We start from the raw sequence: 16833 nt of genomic DNA, 5'->3' as shown, positions 1-16833 counted from the left end.
TATGCGGTAATAATGATTAAGTGACTTTCTTACACAAGTGTGTGTCCATCTTAACTTAGCCGGGGCACTACAAGAGGACGGTGAAGCGTATCGACGATGGACACAAGCTATGCAACGAGCTAGTCGGCTGCTTCGCGGAGCGGGCCAAGATTGAGAAGGGCTATTCCCAGCAGCTGAGTGACTGGGCCAAGAAGTGGAGGGGCGTTGTGGAGAAAGGTGAGTTGGCCTGGTAGTGGAGGTACTCATTCACCATGGCCGCCCCCAAAAGAGCCTGTAGTAAAGCTCATATACTGGCTCAACCTTCTCATTCTCACGCTGTCAGTGACAAGTACATAAAATGGATATGACACCCCTTCCCAAAGATATAGGTCATCATTTACTGGTTGATAAGGAATTCACTCTCATTAAATGACTTGGAGCCAAGTGTTATTGGAGTGAAATGTGTCCATTAACCCTGTGAAGGGTGTCCATTATCCGAAATGTGTCCATTATCCCCCTGAAGGGCCTCAGTATGGCACCCTGGAGAAGGCGTGGCATGCCTTCATGAATGCTGCTGATAGGCTGAGTGAGATCCACATGGAGCTGAAGGAGCACCTGGCTGTGGAGGACAGCGAGAAGCTCCGTAACTGGCAGAAAGATGCCTTCCACAAGCAGATGATCGGAGGGTTCCGGGAGACAAAAGATGCAGATGAAGGATTCCGTAAGGCACAGAAACCCTGGGTCCGGAAACTGAAAGACGTGAGCGTTGCTCTTCTCATTTGCTTTTTTTTAACCAGTTTAATGTTTAGACATCAATCCTGAATGACCAATAATAGATTAGTAGTATACATTGTGTTAGTATTGTTTGGTATTTTGTTAGGATCCCCATTAGCTGTTGTGAAAGCAGAAGCCACGCTTCCTGGGGTCCACACGCAACATGAAACAATGACATAATACAGAACATTAATGTTGCTTGTCCTGTGTGGCTCAGTTGGTAAAACAATATTGCAACGCCAGATTTGTAGGTTTGATTCCCACGGGATACCAGTATGAAAATGTATGCATTTGATACCGTATGTCGCTCTGGATAAGAGCAGCTGCTAAATGACTGAAAATGTTTTTTTTTTTTTTTATATAAAATAGCTCAAGGACAGAACTACATACACTAAAATGGCACACAGCCTACATACACAAGTATGTGGACATCCCTTCAAATTAGTAGATTTGGCAATTTCGGCCAAACCCAGGTGTGTAAAATGGAGCACACATCCATGCAATCTCCACAGACAAACATTAGCAGTAGAAAGGCCTTACGGAAGAGCTCATTGACTTTCAATGTGGCACCGTCATAGGATGCCAAATTTCCGACAAGTCAGTTCGTCAAATTTCTGCCCTGCTAGAGCTGCCCTGGTCAACTGTAAGTGATGTTATTGTAAAGTGGAAACGGCTCAGCTGTTTAGAAATAGGCACACAAGCTCACAACTGGACCGACGAGTGCTGAAGTGCCTAAAAATGGTCTGTCTTTTGTTGCAACACTCACTACCGAGTTCCGAACTGCCTCTGGAAGCAACGTTGGCGCCCGAACTGTTCATCGGGAGCTTAATGACATGGGTTTTCATAGCCGAGCAGTCGCTGACACAAGCCTAAGATCACCATGCGCAATGTCGGCTGGAGTGGTGTAAAGCTGTGATGTACAGCTCGCTGCAATTGGGCAATGGATTCTCTGGAGTGATGAATCACGCTTTACCATCTGGCAGTACAACGGGCGAATCTGGGTTTGGCAGAAGCCAGGAGAACACTACCTGCCACAATGCCAACTGTAAAGTTTGGTAGAGGTGGAATAATGGTCCGGGGCTGTTTTTCACAGTTCAGGCTAGGCCCCTTAGTTCCAGTGAAGGGAAATCTTAATGCTACAGCATACAATTACATTCTAGACGATTCTGTGTTTCCCAACTTTCTGGCTACAGTTTGGGGAAGGCCCCTTCCTGTTTCAGCATGACAATTCCCGGTGCACAAAGAGCTAGGTCCTTACAGAAATGTCTTGTCAAGATCGGTGTTTGGATGAACTTGACTGGCCTGCACAGAGCCCTGACCTCAACCCCATCAAACACCTTTTGGATGAATTGGAACGCCAACTAAGAGCCAGGCCTCATCGCCCAACATCGGTGCCCAACCTAATGCTCTTGTGGCTGAAAGGAATCAAGTCCCCGCAGCATTGTTCCAACTTCTAGTGAAAAGCCTTCCCAGAAGAGTGGAGGCTGCTGTGGCAGCAAACTCCATATTAATGCCCATAACTTTAGATTGAACGTTTGAAGATCAAGTGTCCACAAAGTTTTGGTCATGTAGTGTATCAATACATAAACACAAAATATCTGGGTCAAATAGGGGATAGGCGTTGTGCTGTGAAGTGCTGCTTCATCTGTTTTCTGAAACCAGGATTGCTGTTAATTTAAGGAATATGAGATGGGAGTTCCATGCAATAATGGCTCTATATAATACTGCACGCTTTGTTAAATTTGTTCTGGATTTGGGGACTGTGGAAAGACCTTTGGTGGCATGTCGGGTGGGTTAGGTGTGTGTCAGTTGACTATACAAACAATTTGGAATTTTCAACACATTGACTGTCACTACTTAAAAAATATAAAAAATCTCTCAACTCTTAACCAAGAGAGACTGGCATGCATAGTATTTATATTATCCATCTGATTGACAATGAAGGGCAAGACGTGCTGCTCTGTTCCGGGCCAGCTGCAGCTTAAATTTGTCTTTACAGCACTTGACCACATGACTGGACAATAAGCAAGATGATACAAAATTAAACCCTGCAGCACTTGCTTTTTGGAGTGTGGTGTCAAAGCAAAGCTTAATGTTATTATGGACAGACCTCTCCCCATCTTTACAACCATAGAATCTATATGTTCTGACAATGACAGTTAAAATTACTTGCCGTTACCTTAGAATGTCGTCTCCTCAACTTGTTCAACGGCCACACTATTAATGACCAGATTTAGCTGAGGTCTAGAGCCTAGGGAATGGTTTGTACCAAATACAATGTAGATGTGGGGTTGGCGATGATTGTAAATAGAGGAATTGCTCTGTCCAAGGTGGAGTCGTCTAAGAAGAGTTACCACCAGGCCCGTAAAGAGGAGAAGACTGCTTTGACTCGCGAGACCCATGCCAAGGCCGACCCCACCAAGTCACCGGAAGAGGTCCGCAAATTTACAGACCGCGTCGAGAAATGCAACCAGGAATCAGAGAAGGTACTGAAACGCCACCGATCATATGTAAACAATAAGTATTCACCTAGGTAGCCATCCGGTTGCATTACGTTTTATTTTAGTCAAGAGGCTTGTGAGGTACATTGAGGTATTTTCTTACACGCTGGAATCCTGATACTTTTGAACCTACTGTTAACCCATGAACAGAAGTAACAAGCCAACCTCTTGAGCATTCTATGTTATTTGTACAAGCCTTTTGGGCTCCCGAGTTGGCGCAGCATCTCCGTGCCAGAGGCATCACTACAGACACCCTGGTTCGAGTCGAGGCTGTATCACAGCCGGCCGTGATTGGGAGTCCCATAGGGCAGCGCACAATTGGCCCAGCGTCGTCCGGGTTTGGCCGGTGTAGGCAGTCATTGTAAATAAGAATTTGTTCTTAACTGACTTGCCTAGTTAAATAAAGGTTACATATATAGGATCAGCTAATTGTCCAGTCTAAATAGCGGATGTGTTGGTGGAATTGGTTCAGTGCTGTTACAAAGCTTTGTTTTAGTTGGTGTGCTGTCTAGAGGCAGCCTGTCGTCAAGTGTCAAATTGTGGGTGGGGAAGCACATACCGATGTGCCTTTTTTAAACATGACTGTTTGGCGTGCTGAGGCTTGTCAGGTGGCAGCCTTGCAGCGACAAGCAGAAAGACTGGCAGCTGTTTTTGTCTGGCTGGATCTGTGGAGGCTGTTACTGTTTGTCTCCCATGTCTAAACTATAATGAGCTTTAGGAAGTGCACAGTAAGGTCCCATTGATGTTGATTTTCTAATCAAAGTTTTCCTATAAACAAAGCTCCGCCTAATTTAGAATGTAGGGATAGTTTGTAATTTAGACCGTAAATCCTGAAAAACTGGATTTATGTCTGTTTACTTGCCCACAGCTAATCTCTTGTGACCACACCCCATAACGGCTCTCTGTCTGCTCAGGGAGGGCAGGCTCTTTCTCTCAGATTACCAACATGCCAAACAACATTAGCTAGGTCAAAGCCAAGTGCTTCCTGGCATCTGAAGTTTTTTAAAAATTGTATAACAGAACAAAATATATAAATGTACACTACCGTTCCAAAGTTTTGGATCACTTGCAAATGTCTTTGTTTTTGAAAGAAAAGCTTTTTGTCTGTTTTAAAATAACATCAAATTGATCAGAAATACAGTGTAGACGTTAATGTTGTAAATGACTATAGTAGCTGTAAACGGCAGATTTGTTATGGGATATCTACATAGGCGTACAGAGGCCCATTATCAGCAACCATCACTCCTGTGTTCCAATGGCACGTTGTGTTAGCTAATCCAAGTTTATCATTTTAAAAGGCTAATTGATCATTAGAAAACCCTTTTGCAATTTGTTAGCACAGCTGAAAACTGTCCTGATTTTAAAGAATAATAAATAATAATAAAACTGGCATTTAGACTAGACCATCTGGAGCATCAGCGTTTGGGTTCGATTACAGGCTCAAAATGGCTAGTAACGAAGAACTCGTCAGTCTATTCTTGTTCTGAGAAATGAAGGCTGTTACATGCGAGGAATTGCTGAGAAACTGAAAATCTCGTACAACGCTGTGTACTACTCCCTTCACAGCATATCACAAACTGTCTCGAACCAGAATAGAAAGAGGAGTGGGAGGCCCCGGTGCACAACTGAGCAAGAGGACAAGTACATTAGTGTCTAGTTTGAGAAACAGATGCCTCAAGTCAACATCTGGAGGCTTCATTAAATAGTACCCGTGTGAAAATTGAACCCACAAATGCAGATGCTCCAGATACTCAACTAGTCTAAAGAAGGCCAGTTGTATTGCTGCTTTAATCAGGACAGCAATATTCAGCTGTGCTAACATAATTACAAAAGGGTTTTCTAATGATCAATTAGCCTTTTTAAAATGACAAACTTGGATTAGCTAACACAACCTGCCATTGGAACACAGGAGTGATAGTTGCTGATAATGGGCCTCTGTACGCCAATGTAGATATACCATGAAAATTCAGCATTCCAGCTACAATAGTCATTTACAAAATTAAATATCTCTACACTGTTTCTGATCAGTTTTACATTATTTTAATGGAGAAAAAATGTGCTTTTCTTTCAAAAACAAGGATATTTCTAAGTGACCCCAGACTTTTGAACGGTAGTGTATATGGCTAATGCGAGTTTACCATTTACTCCCATTTCTTGTTTTGCACGTAAAGATGGTGATGCTGTGATCTGTGTCTGAAGCCAGAGGCCTAATTAGTTGTCTTATTTTTAACTCCAGGCAAAGGAGCGCTATGAGAAGGCTTTGGAGGAGCTGAACCGCTGCAACCCACGCTACATGGAGGACATGGAGCAGGTGTTTGAGATCACCCAGGAGGCCGAGAAGAACAGGCTGTGCTTCTTCAAGGAGGTCCTGCTGGACATCCACAAACACTTGGACCTCTCCAGCAATGATGGGTATGACAATCACATTCTGCTGACTAGTACCTCTATTCTTGTACTGTGAAGTGAGGTATTCTTTTAAAAAAAAAAATGTTTTAAGCATTTTCTGGACACCTATTAATGGTTAAGAACGTATCTAGGTTCATAGATTTATTTTTAAGAAATATATTTTCCATTTATCTTGAATTGGGCACTGGACATTCGCTACTTACAGGTATGATGAGACATCAGTCATGTTTCACAGTTGCATAGATTGATACGGTTGAACAGTAGACTTTGAGCGTGGGCATCTATTAGTGCAAGTACTTCGTAGTATTAGCCTACGTTTCTGTTCAACAGAATGTGTACACAAGGAGTGAATGTTCAACTGCTGGCGTTGTCCATTTAACTAGCAGTCTTTCATATCAGGTCCGTACTCTATTTAGACAAGGGCCAGGTGACCACGCCACTGTTGATGATTGGGCTGAACAAATATTCAGTGGAATTTGGCCACATTCTTATAGCTTGGTGTTACCAGAGATTGCGATAAACCTAGCATAGTACACACAGTAAGGGTTGAACTATGGGTTTGACTGGATAAAGTCCACCAATCCCACAACAAAAACAACCTCTTGTCACACATTCCAATAGAAAGCTAAATAACAATGTTATGGTGATTTCAGTTTTATTTGTGGACCTCTCTGTATCGTCCCATTTAAAAAAATGGTTTGTAGTATTTTATGTTCCTATAATGAAATGGTTTTTGAAGCGTGTGCTCTCATTTTGCCACAAACCCCTGTTATCCTATGTATTCATTCCCAAGATGTTCACGTTACATAATTGTTGTTAGTTCAACACGTGTGGGCAATCTTGCTCATTGACCACAGTATTGTGTTTAGTGTGGAGAATGTGACTCCAGTGATTAACAGAGGAATTTGTCCCTTAGATTCAAGGTCCTGCACTGTGACCTGGGCCAGACCATCACTGCAGCCAATGACAGCGAAGACCTGAGGTGGTGGAGAAACACCCATGGGCCTGGCATGAGCATGAACTGGCCACAGTTTGAGGTAAAGGACATTTGCTGGTCTAACCTTTTTATGTAAACAAGTGTCTATTGAATGAGGGCACATGAGTTACAATACAAATTGCATACTGTAAGCTTCTAATAAATGTTGCCTATGTTTACGGATTTTCAAATAGTATATATGAAAGCCAAATTATCTGGTAAAGAGACATTGTAAAAGGTTTTCACTGTTCATATAAATAAGAAATCTTCTCCATAGAGCCATATTGAGCTCTTGCTTGGACTGTTGGTAAATTCCAAATGGGGATGACATTGAATGGGCCCGACATTGAATGGGCCCTTGTGTGACATGTGGACCTGAGTGGGTTCTGGAATGTTGGAGTGCTTTCTTAGAGCTAAAGCCTGCTCTGACCACCCCACACACAGCCCAAGGTTCGTAAGCCATGCCATTAAAACTGCTCCTCAGTCACCACCTTCACTCTACTGCACATGCAGGGGGCTGCAAAATGCAATTTTTCGGTTTTGTGGAAAATTACAGCTACTGTGAACAAAAAAGTCTTTACTTCATAATGATCCATTTAAAGCTGGCGATAGCTGGCACACAGGAGCATGTTGATCTGGAAACCGGCATTGGTTTACAGTTCCAGGCAAAGCCACTGTGAAGCTTGTGGAGAGCGAGAATGAGGCAGCTCTCCTCTGTCTCCTTAGGAATCCTTTGGCATTCCCACTGGTTTCCCCGGACACAGGAGCCCTTTGTCCTGGCTGGGGAGCAGCACAGCTCTCTGTAGTGACTCCAGAACTAGGCACAAGGCTTCAAAAGCGCTTTGGTAATTTAGTATCCTCCCAAAGATGATGCCTCAACATGTGACTGGCGAAACTGTGTTATCACCGTTTATTGTCGTTTTTTCCCTCCACTTTTCATTGGATGGTGATTTTGGTTTAGATTACAGTTCTGTGAGGTGGCTGTTCTTTTGTGGTGTTTGGGTGGGGTTTTGATCTACTGCATTGATTTAAAATGTTTATTTTTATTTTTAATAACATAACACAACAGGCCAGATGAATACAATACATATTTCACTCAGTAAGTTTGAGAAATGTTCAAAATAAACTATACTGTTTGGAAGAAGCCTCTGTAATGTGTGAGGAAATGGGATGTTCCCAGCTGGTGGTAGTTAGAAAAACACATAAAGTTCCATGCTTTTTAAAGTGTCTTATATTTGGTTGTCTGTTTGTCCCAGGAGTGGTCCCCTGAGTCAAACCGCTCCATCTCCAACCAGAAGGCGAGGAACAGCCGGGCGGAGGACGTGGTCACCCTGACCAACATTGTCCCTTCGAGCGAGGAGGCGCCCCAGACCCCTCAGGAGACCACCAGGTAACTATGCTCTCTGTGACCTGCAAATTACCTATCACGGTAGCTTCTGTACCAAATTTAGTTGTTCAAATTCAGAGCTAGAGATTACTGTCTGACTGCACCACGATTCATGACTTGTCTTCTCAGCTTTAGGGCAGTGACTTAACAATGTTAGCATGTGTCATTCATATTCTATAATACAATAGTTGCCTTGTGCATGGAGCAGGAAAGACTGGGAATAATAGTTGTGGAGTACAGTATCTTGTTTTTCTGACTCACTGTTACCATGGGACAATGGACGTTTATGAGGAGTACATTCTTTATTTGTAATAAAAATGTATGACTTTGGTACTTGAGGTGGAGTTTTTATTTTTCAAAAACATGACAAATGAAAGGATGACAATTATTGTGTTCAACTCCCTATTGGTTTGCTCCAAAGCTGGTTTGCTCCAGAGATGTATACTGTACCTCTGAGGTGTTTAGACTACAATTATTCCAGCTTTTGAAAAACGGTTTGGCTTCTGCCACTGTATTTGTCTTGTGTTCTTAGTAACCATGGTCCCCCAAGGAGTTAACTTCCTGTATCCACAGAGAGCTGCAGCCTCTAATTAGTGTTTGTGCTAGTGCTGAGTCAGAGGCCTTGTATTTTTTGCCTCTTTTTCTTGTTGCATTTAACCTCTATATTCAGTTAACATGCATACACACCAGTCACAGATTGTTCATCTGAGTGTGTGAGCACTGCGATCAAATGAAGTTATATTGATGTAGTGTCACCTTTCATAGAACTTGTTGGGGGGGGGCTGTGGTCTCTACCACCCTCTGTTGGTTAGTTATTGCTACAGTGACATGAGAATACACGGCCCGTTTTATAAGACATTGTTTGGTTTCTGGTTTCAGCCTCCATGTGTAGTTTGGAAGAGAACATTACATGTTCAGTGTTTTCTTCATTCCGTCCTTGTATGACTACTCAAAGTAATAATAGATTTTGTTTAGCTTTTTTTTTGCCAAGGGATACTAACCCTCAGCCCTTTTTCCTTTCCTGTCAATAGAGGGGTTAAAGACTACTCATCAGACTGGTCTGACGAAGACATCCCCAAAAAGGTCATGGCTGCTAATGGGGTGGACGAGGAAGAGAAGGTAGCAGGTGTACGAGTTAGAGCGCTGTATGATTACACTGGGCAGGAGGCGGATGAGCTGAGCTTTAAAGCAGGTATTAATCCCTACTAATGCTTATTAATGTCACCGGACATCGACACACACACACACACACTCGGACCAATGTATGCATGGCAGCCACAGCTCACTGGTCCTAATGCACACTTTGTCTTGCATGGATATTAATTCACCGTTTGTTCATTTGGTCTAGAAACGTGTTCAATTTTTAAAGAGAAACAGTAGGAGAATTAATACAAGTGTGATTTGCACAACACCAGATTTGAAGACACTGTGCAGCAATATCATTTGTATCCTACCTCTTACCTGATTTAGTTATGGAAAGGATATGTATCGTATAGGATCAGCCTTGGTTCCCTTTGGTCTGATTTTATTTACACATATATCCTTGATATAATTATTTCATAGGATGTCCTGTTTGAAACATTATTGTATTTACAGCTTTGGGTGAAGTTATTCATTGTAATTCTGAATGTTTTAACACTCAAAATAGCTACGGAACTAATAAGAAGGCAATAAATGCTGCCAAACTAAATGATTATCAAATAATCATTTTTAAACTCCTACAACTCGTCAACACTGCAGGTAAGTGTTGCAATTGATGGTCATGACGATTGTTTTGTGCATTGCGTGTGTGAATGAACCTTGAACTGAACCGTACTTGTCATTTGTCAAGAGACTTCACAAAATGCAGTTATTTTATCCTAGATGATTCCTGCCAGGTAAAAGGCACAGGGTAACATTGGCCATTATTTTTGACTAGCAGTTAATTCCCATGATCACTACAACCCTAGAGGTCCCTTTGTTACGCTAGTGAAAATAAAGCTGCCGTTAAGGCAGTGCCAGGCCCCTCTGATTGGTGGGGTCACACTCAAGTCTCCCTCCCAGTGGAGCTTAACCAGTCTAAGCCCACATCAGAGCCCAGTCTAACTGGGAGCCATCTCCTAGATTAGTAGATATCTACACAGAGGGGGGTTGTACACCCTTGGATTTGGAGAGGATACTGGATAATAGGAGTTGAAGTGCCCATGTAGAGAGATTGTAGTAGACCTTAGTGCACAGTTGCCTTGCTTTTGGTCTACTTTTGGTTCTAGTCTTGAGGGATCACAGAAGGCCAAATCATATGAGGCAGTACTTTGGAGAAGGAATAAGCCCTCAAAATGAGCTTTTGCTTTCTAGAAGAGCACCTCTGATTAAACAGAGATGATATAGCTAGATGTCAATAATTAGTCATTTCAACCATTTGGATATGGTGTGAACATGATGTACACAGGTAATTATGCTGCCACCTTGTGGTGGTCCCTGTAACACTTCAGATTCAGTGCATTACATGAATATGGATGAATTATGGTGCATGTAATTGCACTGAAGATGTTTCACACTCCCAACAGGTGGCGCCCGTGGAATATTCCAGATATACATGGGACTGGAGAAAGTGTGAGTTATTATTTAAGCGGGTTCCCCTGTGCTTTCTGCTCTCTCATCACTCAGGTGAAGAGCTAATGAAGATGGGCGAGGAGGACGAGCAGGGCTGGTGCAAAGGGCAGCTGGCCAACAGAGAGGTGGGCCTTTACCCTGCTAACTACGTCCAGGTCGTCACATCCTGATGACCCGCCCCCTTCCTGGGCAATAATGCAGCCATTGGTACAACAGAGTACAGACATGAGAATTACTGACAACACCAGCACAGCCAGTTGTCGTTGTCCCCCCCTCCCCCCCCCCCCCCCCCCCCCTCTCCCAGAAGACTGGATGTGCTTGGTGTTTTTGTTGCGACAGCTGTTGCTCTTCATTTCAAGTATAATGAGACAGGAATATAGTCCAAATTTAAAAACTGATGTTTCCTTAACAAACTACTAGAGGATTAATAGCAGAATGGAGGTCATCGTCCCATGGGCTTTATCCTCGGTCTTTGTGTTAGGCATAACCGGTACAGTGCCTTTTTGAAAAGGATAACAGGGAAGGATGTCTGCAGAGCCCTCCCCTGCCATGTGATTGGCAGCACTCGGCAGTGGATTAGGCTGGGTGACGTTATGAGCGACCCCTGGAGGACAAGATGGTACATGGCAAGTTAACTGATCACGAGAATGCCTCTGCAAGGATGCAGAAAGGATCTCTTCTGTTGTGCATCAAAAACATTTTGACATTTCAGTAGCTTTCACTCAAAGCACAATTCACTTCCAAGTATTTATTAAGATGAGATGGTATGCACAGTTTTTCACCTGTTACTTGCAGTTTCTTTACGATATGTTGTGTACTTCGTTCATTTTCCCGACCCTATGTTTAGTATGTAGATACACTTAATATTTCTAATGGTATGTTTGGGATGGTTAGTAGATTAAGGTTACAGTGCATTCAAACCCACGTTGGTTTGCTGTGCACACTTAGTTTTTTATTTTCAGTAAAATAGCCATACTTTTGTGAGATTAGGGTTATGAGAGTAATTCCATATCGCCTATTTCGCTACCCTTTTTTTGTATTCAAAATTTTACCTACAGTCAGACTTATTTGCATTTTAATTTATTTTTCTTTAAATCATTTTAATTATCTTTTTCTTTTGCATATGAACTAAACCAACTAAACCAGGGAGACGTAAGACTTGTTTTTAAGTTAGTTGATTGAAACCTGTGGGAAGAGGTGAGATGCAAGGTGTGTACAGCTATGAGACTGTTTTGAGGACAATGGAAACATTTCTGTCTCCACGGCTCTGCACTCACTGTGAACATGGTTTTACATGAAACTTCTGTAACAAGCTAATCTATGTACAATTCAGAAATTAAACATTTGAATCAAATCCCAATCCACTAGTTGAATTATTTTCACTTTTCGTCCTATGAGGAGGATAATCCGGTAGTATTGTTGAATGGATTCTTATGCTTGGAAATGATTTGAGTGAATGACACAACCATCTTATGTCTGGAGATGAATATAAAATGTGTCTTATGAATTGATAACACATTTTCTCATTACAAATCTTACCGAAGGTTACTTTTTAAGACCCTAACCCTATCAAGACATGCATTGGTGAACCATGCCCTTTGAGAAAGAGAATGGTGATTTACTGTAAACCAGTGAACAAACAATCCATAAAATTACTCCAGTACATCTGTCACATGGGAATAACAATATTGGTACTTCCTGGATATTATTCTGCACATTTCTAGCCGGTAGTAAATCTCTAAATTTGCACTGATAACATGACCTTAAAGCCCTGGCATTCCCAGGAGTGGTGTACGGAACCATTTTATATAGAGTACGTTTCCTTCAATGTAGTGACTGAGTTGCTTTGCGATTTACATTGGACTTGGGTGTCCGTTTGTGGAACCAAAACATAATGAGAACAAACACAGCGTTTACAGTAATGATGGTTATTGTATGTAAACTAATTGTGACATTTTATTGTAAGGGATGTATGTCGTGAAGTTGATGTTTGAATGTTAAAGTTCAAACTTGAATATAAATGTAAAAATGGTGAGAACCGCATAACTACACCATCGTTTTCATACATACACTGACTATATGCAATGTTAACACCTGTTCTTTCCATGACAGACTGACCAGATGATGTTAAAACCACTCAATATGTGTAGATGAAGGGGAGACAGATTAAAGAATTTCTAAGCCTTGAGACAATTGAGACGTGGATTGTGTATGTCTGCTATTGAGGGTCGTCTTATCTTTGGGTTGAGGATGAATGAGCAAGACAATGTTAGTGATTTTGAAGGCTTTATGGTAGTAGGTGCCAGGCGCACCGGTTTATGTTAAGAGCTGCAGTGCACAACAGTTTCCCATGTGTATCAAGAATGGTCAACCACCAAAAGGACATCCAGCCAACTCGACACAACTGTGGCAAGAATTGGAGTCAACATGGGCCAGCATCCCTGTGCAACACTTTCGACACCTCGTAGAGTCCATGCCCCAACGAATTGAGGCTGTTCTGAGGACAAAGTAAGGTATTCCTAATGTTTAAATTGCCATGTACACCAGGTATACTAGAGGAAAGTTGTTTTGGAGCATATCTGCAGACCTTTCTATTTTGGCTGCACGTGTTCAAGTCTGAGAAGAGTGTTGTTGACTAAAGTGTCATATAGCATAGGCAATTCAAAACAATGATTTATCTAAATCATAAAGCAGCATGTATTTATGGTTTTGCTATGTTTATTCCATAACCAAAACATTGATATTTTCAAAATAGTTTTATTTGGTGAAGTATCCATTTATCAAATGGATTATGGCGTTGACAAAATTGTGATAACATAACCCCAGAGACCTGGGCCAAATACATATCTTTGAGGTGCACCTGATTTAGCTTGAAGTTTGCAATGTTGGTACTATTCCATTGGAACTTTTCTTCATGGCCAAAATGTGTCAAGAAGTCAAGTATTTGACAATTGTATTTGACCCAGGTTTGGCTAACCATGATTAGGGGAGATCAAATTATTACTTCAAAGCTATCTTGGGAGGCTACAGTAGCCTGCACCTTACCAGATGTTTTGACTGCTGAGTGGTTATCTACCTAGCTTCCAAGGAACCATCACTCTGTCACTTTAAACATTTTTTTATCATATGGATCACGCGATACTGACATTATCTCGAATGAATGAGTTTATGGTTAAGCTTAAATAGATGATACATTTCTACTTTGCGGCATCTGTGTTTAAAAGCAGAGTAGATCCTGCTTCACTTCACCTGCAGTTTTTCCTACATCAGGTTAGTGCTTAACTGCTCTTTCTAAAAGGACGATGCTAGTTCCATATTACCCACACTATACTTTTAATGCTACTTGACTGAATTTTTACAATGTTCTTTCTTTGTTCACCATTGGAGGTATTGGATGTGTATGTTTTTTTGTATTTTTTACATTTGATTATATCTGAGTAATATTGGATAGTTGAACGCTTGAATGTCTTAAGAGACACATTTGTATAAAATAAGCATGTTTTCTTTCCGGTCTTAGATGAAGAGGGAAAACACTTTGACCAGAGCACCTTCATCATGACTCTTGTCTTCATGCTGAGCCTTACCTCAGCACTGCTATGTGCAGTAAACTGTCATCCTCTGGTGGTAAGACATCTCACAAAGTCGTATTATCGTAGGAATAGCTTTTCAATATGAATGTTATGACTGCTTCCGCTGCCATACTAAATAAATTGCATGAGTGTTTTATTTATTGTAATGATGTGTTATCTTGTTTTTGCAGACTTTGAATGAGGTGACAACTGGAAATGAGGACATGTACACCTCAGGTAGGCCATGAATCCCATTTTCTTGTTATGAGAAGACGAGTCAAGACAACATCTGAAACATTAATTCAACCTGCTACATGATGCAGTTATTATACGATGATTATTCTAGATTGCCTTTAATGCTTTGTCTTTGGTACAGATACATTTGACAGTGATCTTGACGTCTCCGACGTAACTGAGGCAGCCAACGAAAACTTGGGTCAGATCTTGCTTTAAAGAATGTGTATCAAATCTATTGGATCTTGTGTACACTATGCTGTCCAAAGCACAGACACATGTTTTTATTCCTATTTCTATGGTCCAATAATGACACAAGGTGAAACCATGGCAATGAACTCTGGATTTAAGTATTTACCATTATTTCCTACCATAGGCATTGACAGACATGATACATTCTTCCTATTTGGAGATATTGCTATGGAAACTGGGATTCGGAATGTTTCTCCATGCACGGCTCGAGATTGCAAGTGGCCTAAAAAAGCAAGAATGGGGTTGTGCCTGTGTATATCTCCTCTTTGTATAGTAAGTGTATTTTTGAATTAATATTGTATAGTGGCCATTCACACCTAACTTTCATTATGGTCGCCTTACTGCTGTCCAATTTAAAGGGTCCTAAATTCAGTGCGGTGAAAATCGTCTCATTCGTTCTTTACAGCTTTAGAGGAGCAAGATATCTTCATAAAAGGACTGATCTCCTTCCACCAGTCTACCTGCATCCAATATGTGTGGTGGAAGCGGCATCAAGATTATTTTGTATTTCCACCCTGGAAATGGGTGTTACAAGTAGACGTTCAAGTGAAAAGGGAATTCGTATAATGCAGATTTGTCTCCAGTTGTTGTCTTTCCTGACACAATACTGTTAATATCGAAGATAAGACTGCCTGTGTGCTTTGCTCCTTGTCTCTAAGGTGCTGGTCATATTTGGGTGGTCAGCAGCTGATCTCCTTACAGCAGCGTGGCTGTGTCCCATCATGGTGCAGTCCAGCATGAAGTCCTGCATGCTCTGGGCTTCCACCATGAGCAGAACTGCGGTGACCGGGACAATAATGTCACCGTTGTCACAGAGAACATCAGCAAAGGTAAGGGGCCTCCACTTTCACTTTGTTTTAGAGGTTGCTAATGTGTTTCTATCGTCAGACTGGCAATACTAATGTCTTATCACAGTGAAACATGTATCTCTAAATCTCTTCTTTTAGGCAAGGAACACATCTTCAGAAAGGTGGAAACCAATCATTTGATGATTCCGTATGACTACACCTCTGTGATGCACTATGGAAGGTCAGCTTCTAGGACTATCTGTATTTATTCAAGCAAAAAATAAACCTTCAATCTCCCACCTACAGGTATGCTACAGTTGTACATGTACTATGCAATGGTTTGTCTTCCAGGTATGCATTCGCTAAAGGTTATGGTAAGCTGCCAACTATCATTCCAAAGCCAGACTCTAGTGTTCAGATCGGAGGGGCCCGACAGATGAGTCGCCAGGACATCGTGAGGGTGAACAGGTTGTACTACTTGCAGAGAGTATTGGGCTTTATTATACTATATCTTACAATGGAAAATACATGTTTTCTTTCAATCGTGTGTTTCATAACATGAGAATAAATGGTTTTTTTTTGTGAACTTTGTCAACACTGCTGATGATGTTGTGCCTTTTTTATGTTTCTTTTTTTGTATGTTCACCCCAATAGGAGGACACTTGAATAAATTAATTTAGAAGACTGCATCAGATATTTCAACCAACAACTATTTGAAATAAAATCAAATGGCAGCTAATCAATTAGCTTTCTGGATGAGGTCAAATTCACTTGGCACAATACTCATCGCTTTATGTTGTGTTGTGGATGCTTCACCACCCAGTTGGTTGCAATTATTCTCTCACCCAAATGTTTAAAAAAAATTGTCTTTTTGACACTGTTATAGATATTATTTTGGGTGATTGTGAGACATTCAGTACTCAATGTTCTATTGCGTTGGTTGTGTGGTTAATGTTAATGTGATTTCATATCCTGTGTTTCCCCCACATATTAGCATTCAGAATCTTGACGGTTACTGCACTGCCTTCATATTTGCTCAATAAAAGCTCACTGTATATATGCCAAGTGACAGTGTATTTGTTACACTAGGTGGCATCTGAATCTCATGTATAGTACATACATTAAAGAAATAATGTTTCCATTCATGTATAGAATTCATTAGCATTTGGATAGATTTTGCATCTTCCCCTACACCTCCAATCAAACTAGTGACTTTTCTACTAAAAGATGAGCACATATACCACACACATACATATACCACACACATACATATACCACACACATATACACAAAAAATGGGTGTCAGACATGAATAAGCCAAACGTCCAACAACAAAAAATCTAGAATCCGTACATCCAAGCATCCAGAAATATAC

General features: G+C 41.3%; 2 protein-coding genes and 1 long non-coding RNA gene across 6 annotated transcripts in view; all 3 read left to right on the top strand.

The window, feature by feature from the left end:
* LOC110526192 (protein kinase C and casein kinase II substrate protein 3) overlaps positions 1 to 11969 on the top strand; it is a 35346-nt gene extending 23377 nt beyond the window's left edge. For 3 of the 4 annotated variants that reach the window (XM_036980541.2, XM_090238350.1, XM_090238349.1), the window contains exons 4-11: positions 60 to 216; positions 503 to 738; positions 3084 to 3239; positions 5491 to 5666; positions 6577 to 6697; positions 7893 to 8026; positions 9055 to 9215; positions 10670 to 11969. In XM_036980541.2, coding sequence (XP_036836436.1) covers positions 60 to 216; positions 503 to 738; positions 3084 to 3239; positions 5491 to 5666; positions 6577 to 6697; positions 7893 to 8026; positions 9055 to 9215; positions 10670 to 10785 — 1257 coding nt within the window. In that variant the 3' untranslated portion in view covers positions 10786 to 11969. The remainder of the gene's footprint in view (positions 1 to 59; positions 217 to 502; positions 739 to 3083; positions 3240 to 5490; positions 5667 to 6576; positions 6698 to 7892; positions 8027 to 9054; positions 9216 to 10669) is intronic. The other variant, XM_036980544.2, reaches the window with a different exon arrangement.
* Positions 11970 to 14127: 2158 nt separating this feature from the next.
* Positions 14128 to 14641, top strand: LOC149982934 (uncharacterized). The gene is made up of 3 exons (XR_016496956.1): positions 14128 to 14239; positions 14376 to 14421; positions 14561 to 14641. It is a non-coding gene; the product is annotated as an uncharacterized LOC149982934 (long non-coding RNA).
* Positions 14642 to 15142: 501 nt separating this feature from the next.
* LOC110526931 (hatching enzyme 1.2-like) lies at positions 15143 to 16523 on the top strand. Its single transcript, XM_090239445.1, has 4 exons — positions 15143 to 15174; positions 15373 to 15500; positions 15618 to 15699; positions 15810 to 16523. The coding sequence occupies exons 1-4, from the start codon at positions 15143 to 15145 to the stop codon at positions 16018 to 16020; spliced, it is 453 nt and encodes a 150-aa protein (XP_090095571.1). The 3' UTR covers positions 16021 to 16523.
* Positions 16524 to 16833: the final 310 nt, after the last annotated feature.

This window comes from Oncorhynchus mykiss, chromosome 6 (assembly GCF_057628025.1).
Source record: "Oncorhynchus mykiss isolate SJ-2025 chromosome 6, ASM5762802v1, whole genome shotgun sequence".
Taxonomy (NCBI): Eukaryota; Metazoa; Chordata; class Actinopteri; order Salmoniformes; family Salmonidae; genus Oncorhynchus; species Oncorhynchus mykiss.
Note: the sequence above shows the minus strand (reverse complement) of the source record. Positions and strands in the feature narration are given on the sequence as shown.

Bases quoted from the DNA above. Each gene is read 5' to 3' on its own strand.
- LOC110526931 (XM_090239445.1), top strand. From the start codon at position 15,143: ATGTGTGGTGGAAGCGGCATCAAGATTATTTT. The intron at 15,175-15,372 runs GTATTTCCACCC...ATCTCCTTACAG, and splicing joins AGCGGCATCAAGATTATTTT to CAGCGTGGCTGTGTCCCATC. The intron at 15,700-15,809 runs GTCAGCTTCTAG...TTTGTCTTCCAG, and splicing joins TCTGTGATGCACTATGGAAG to GTATGCATTCGCTAAAGGTT.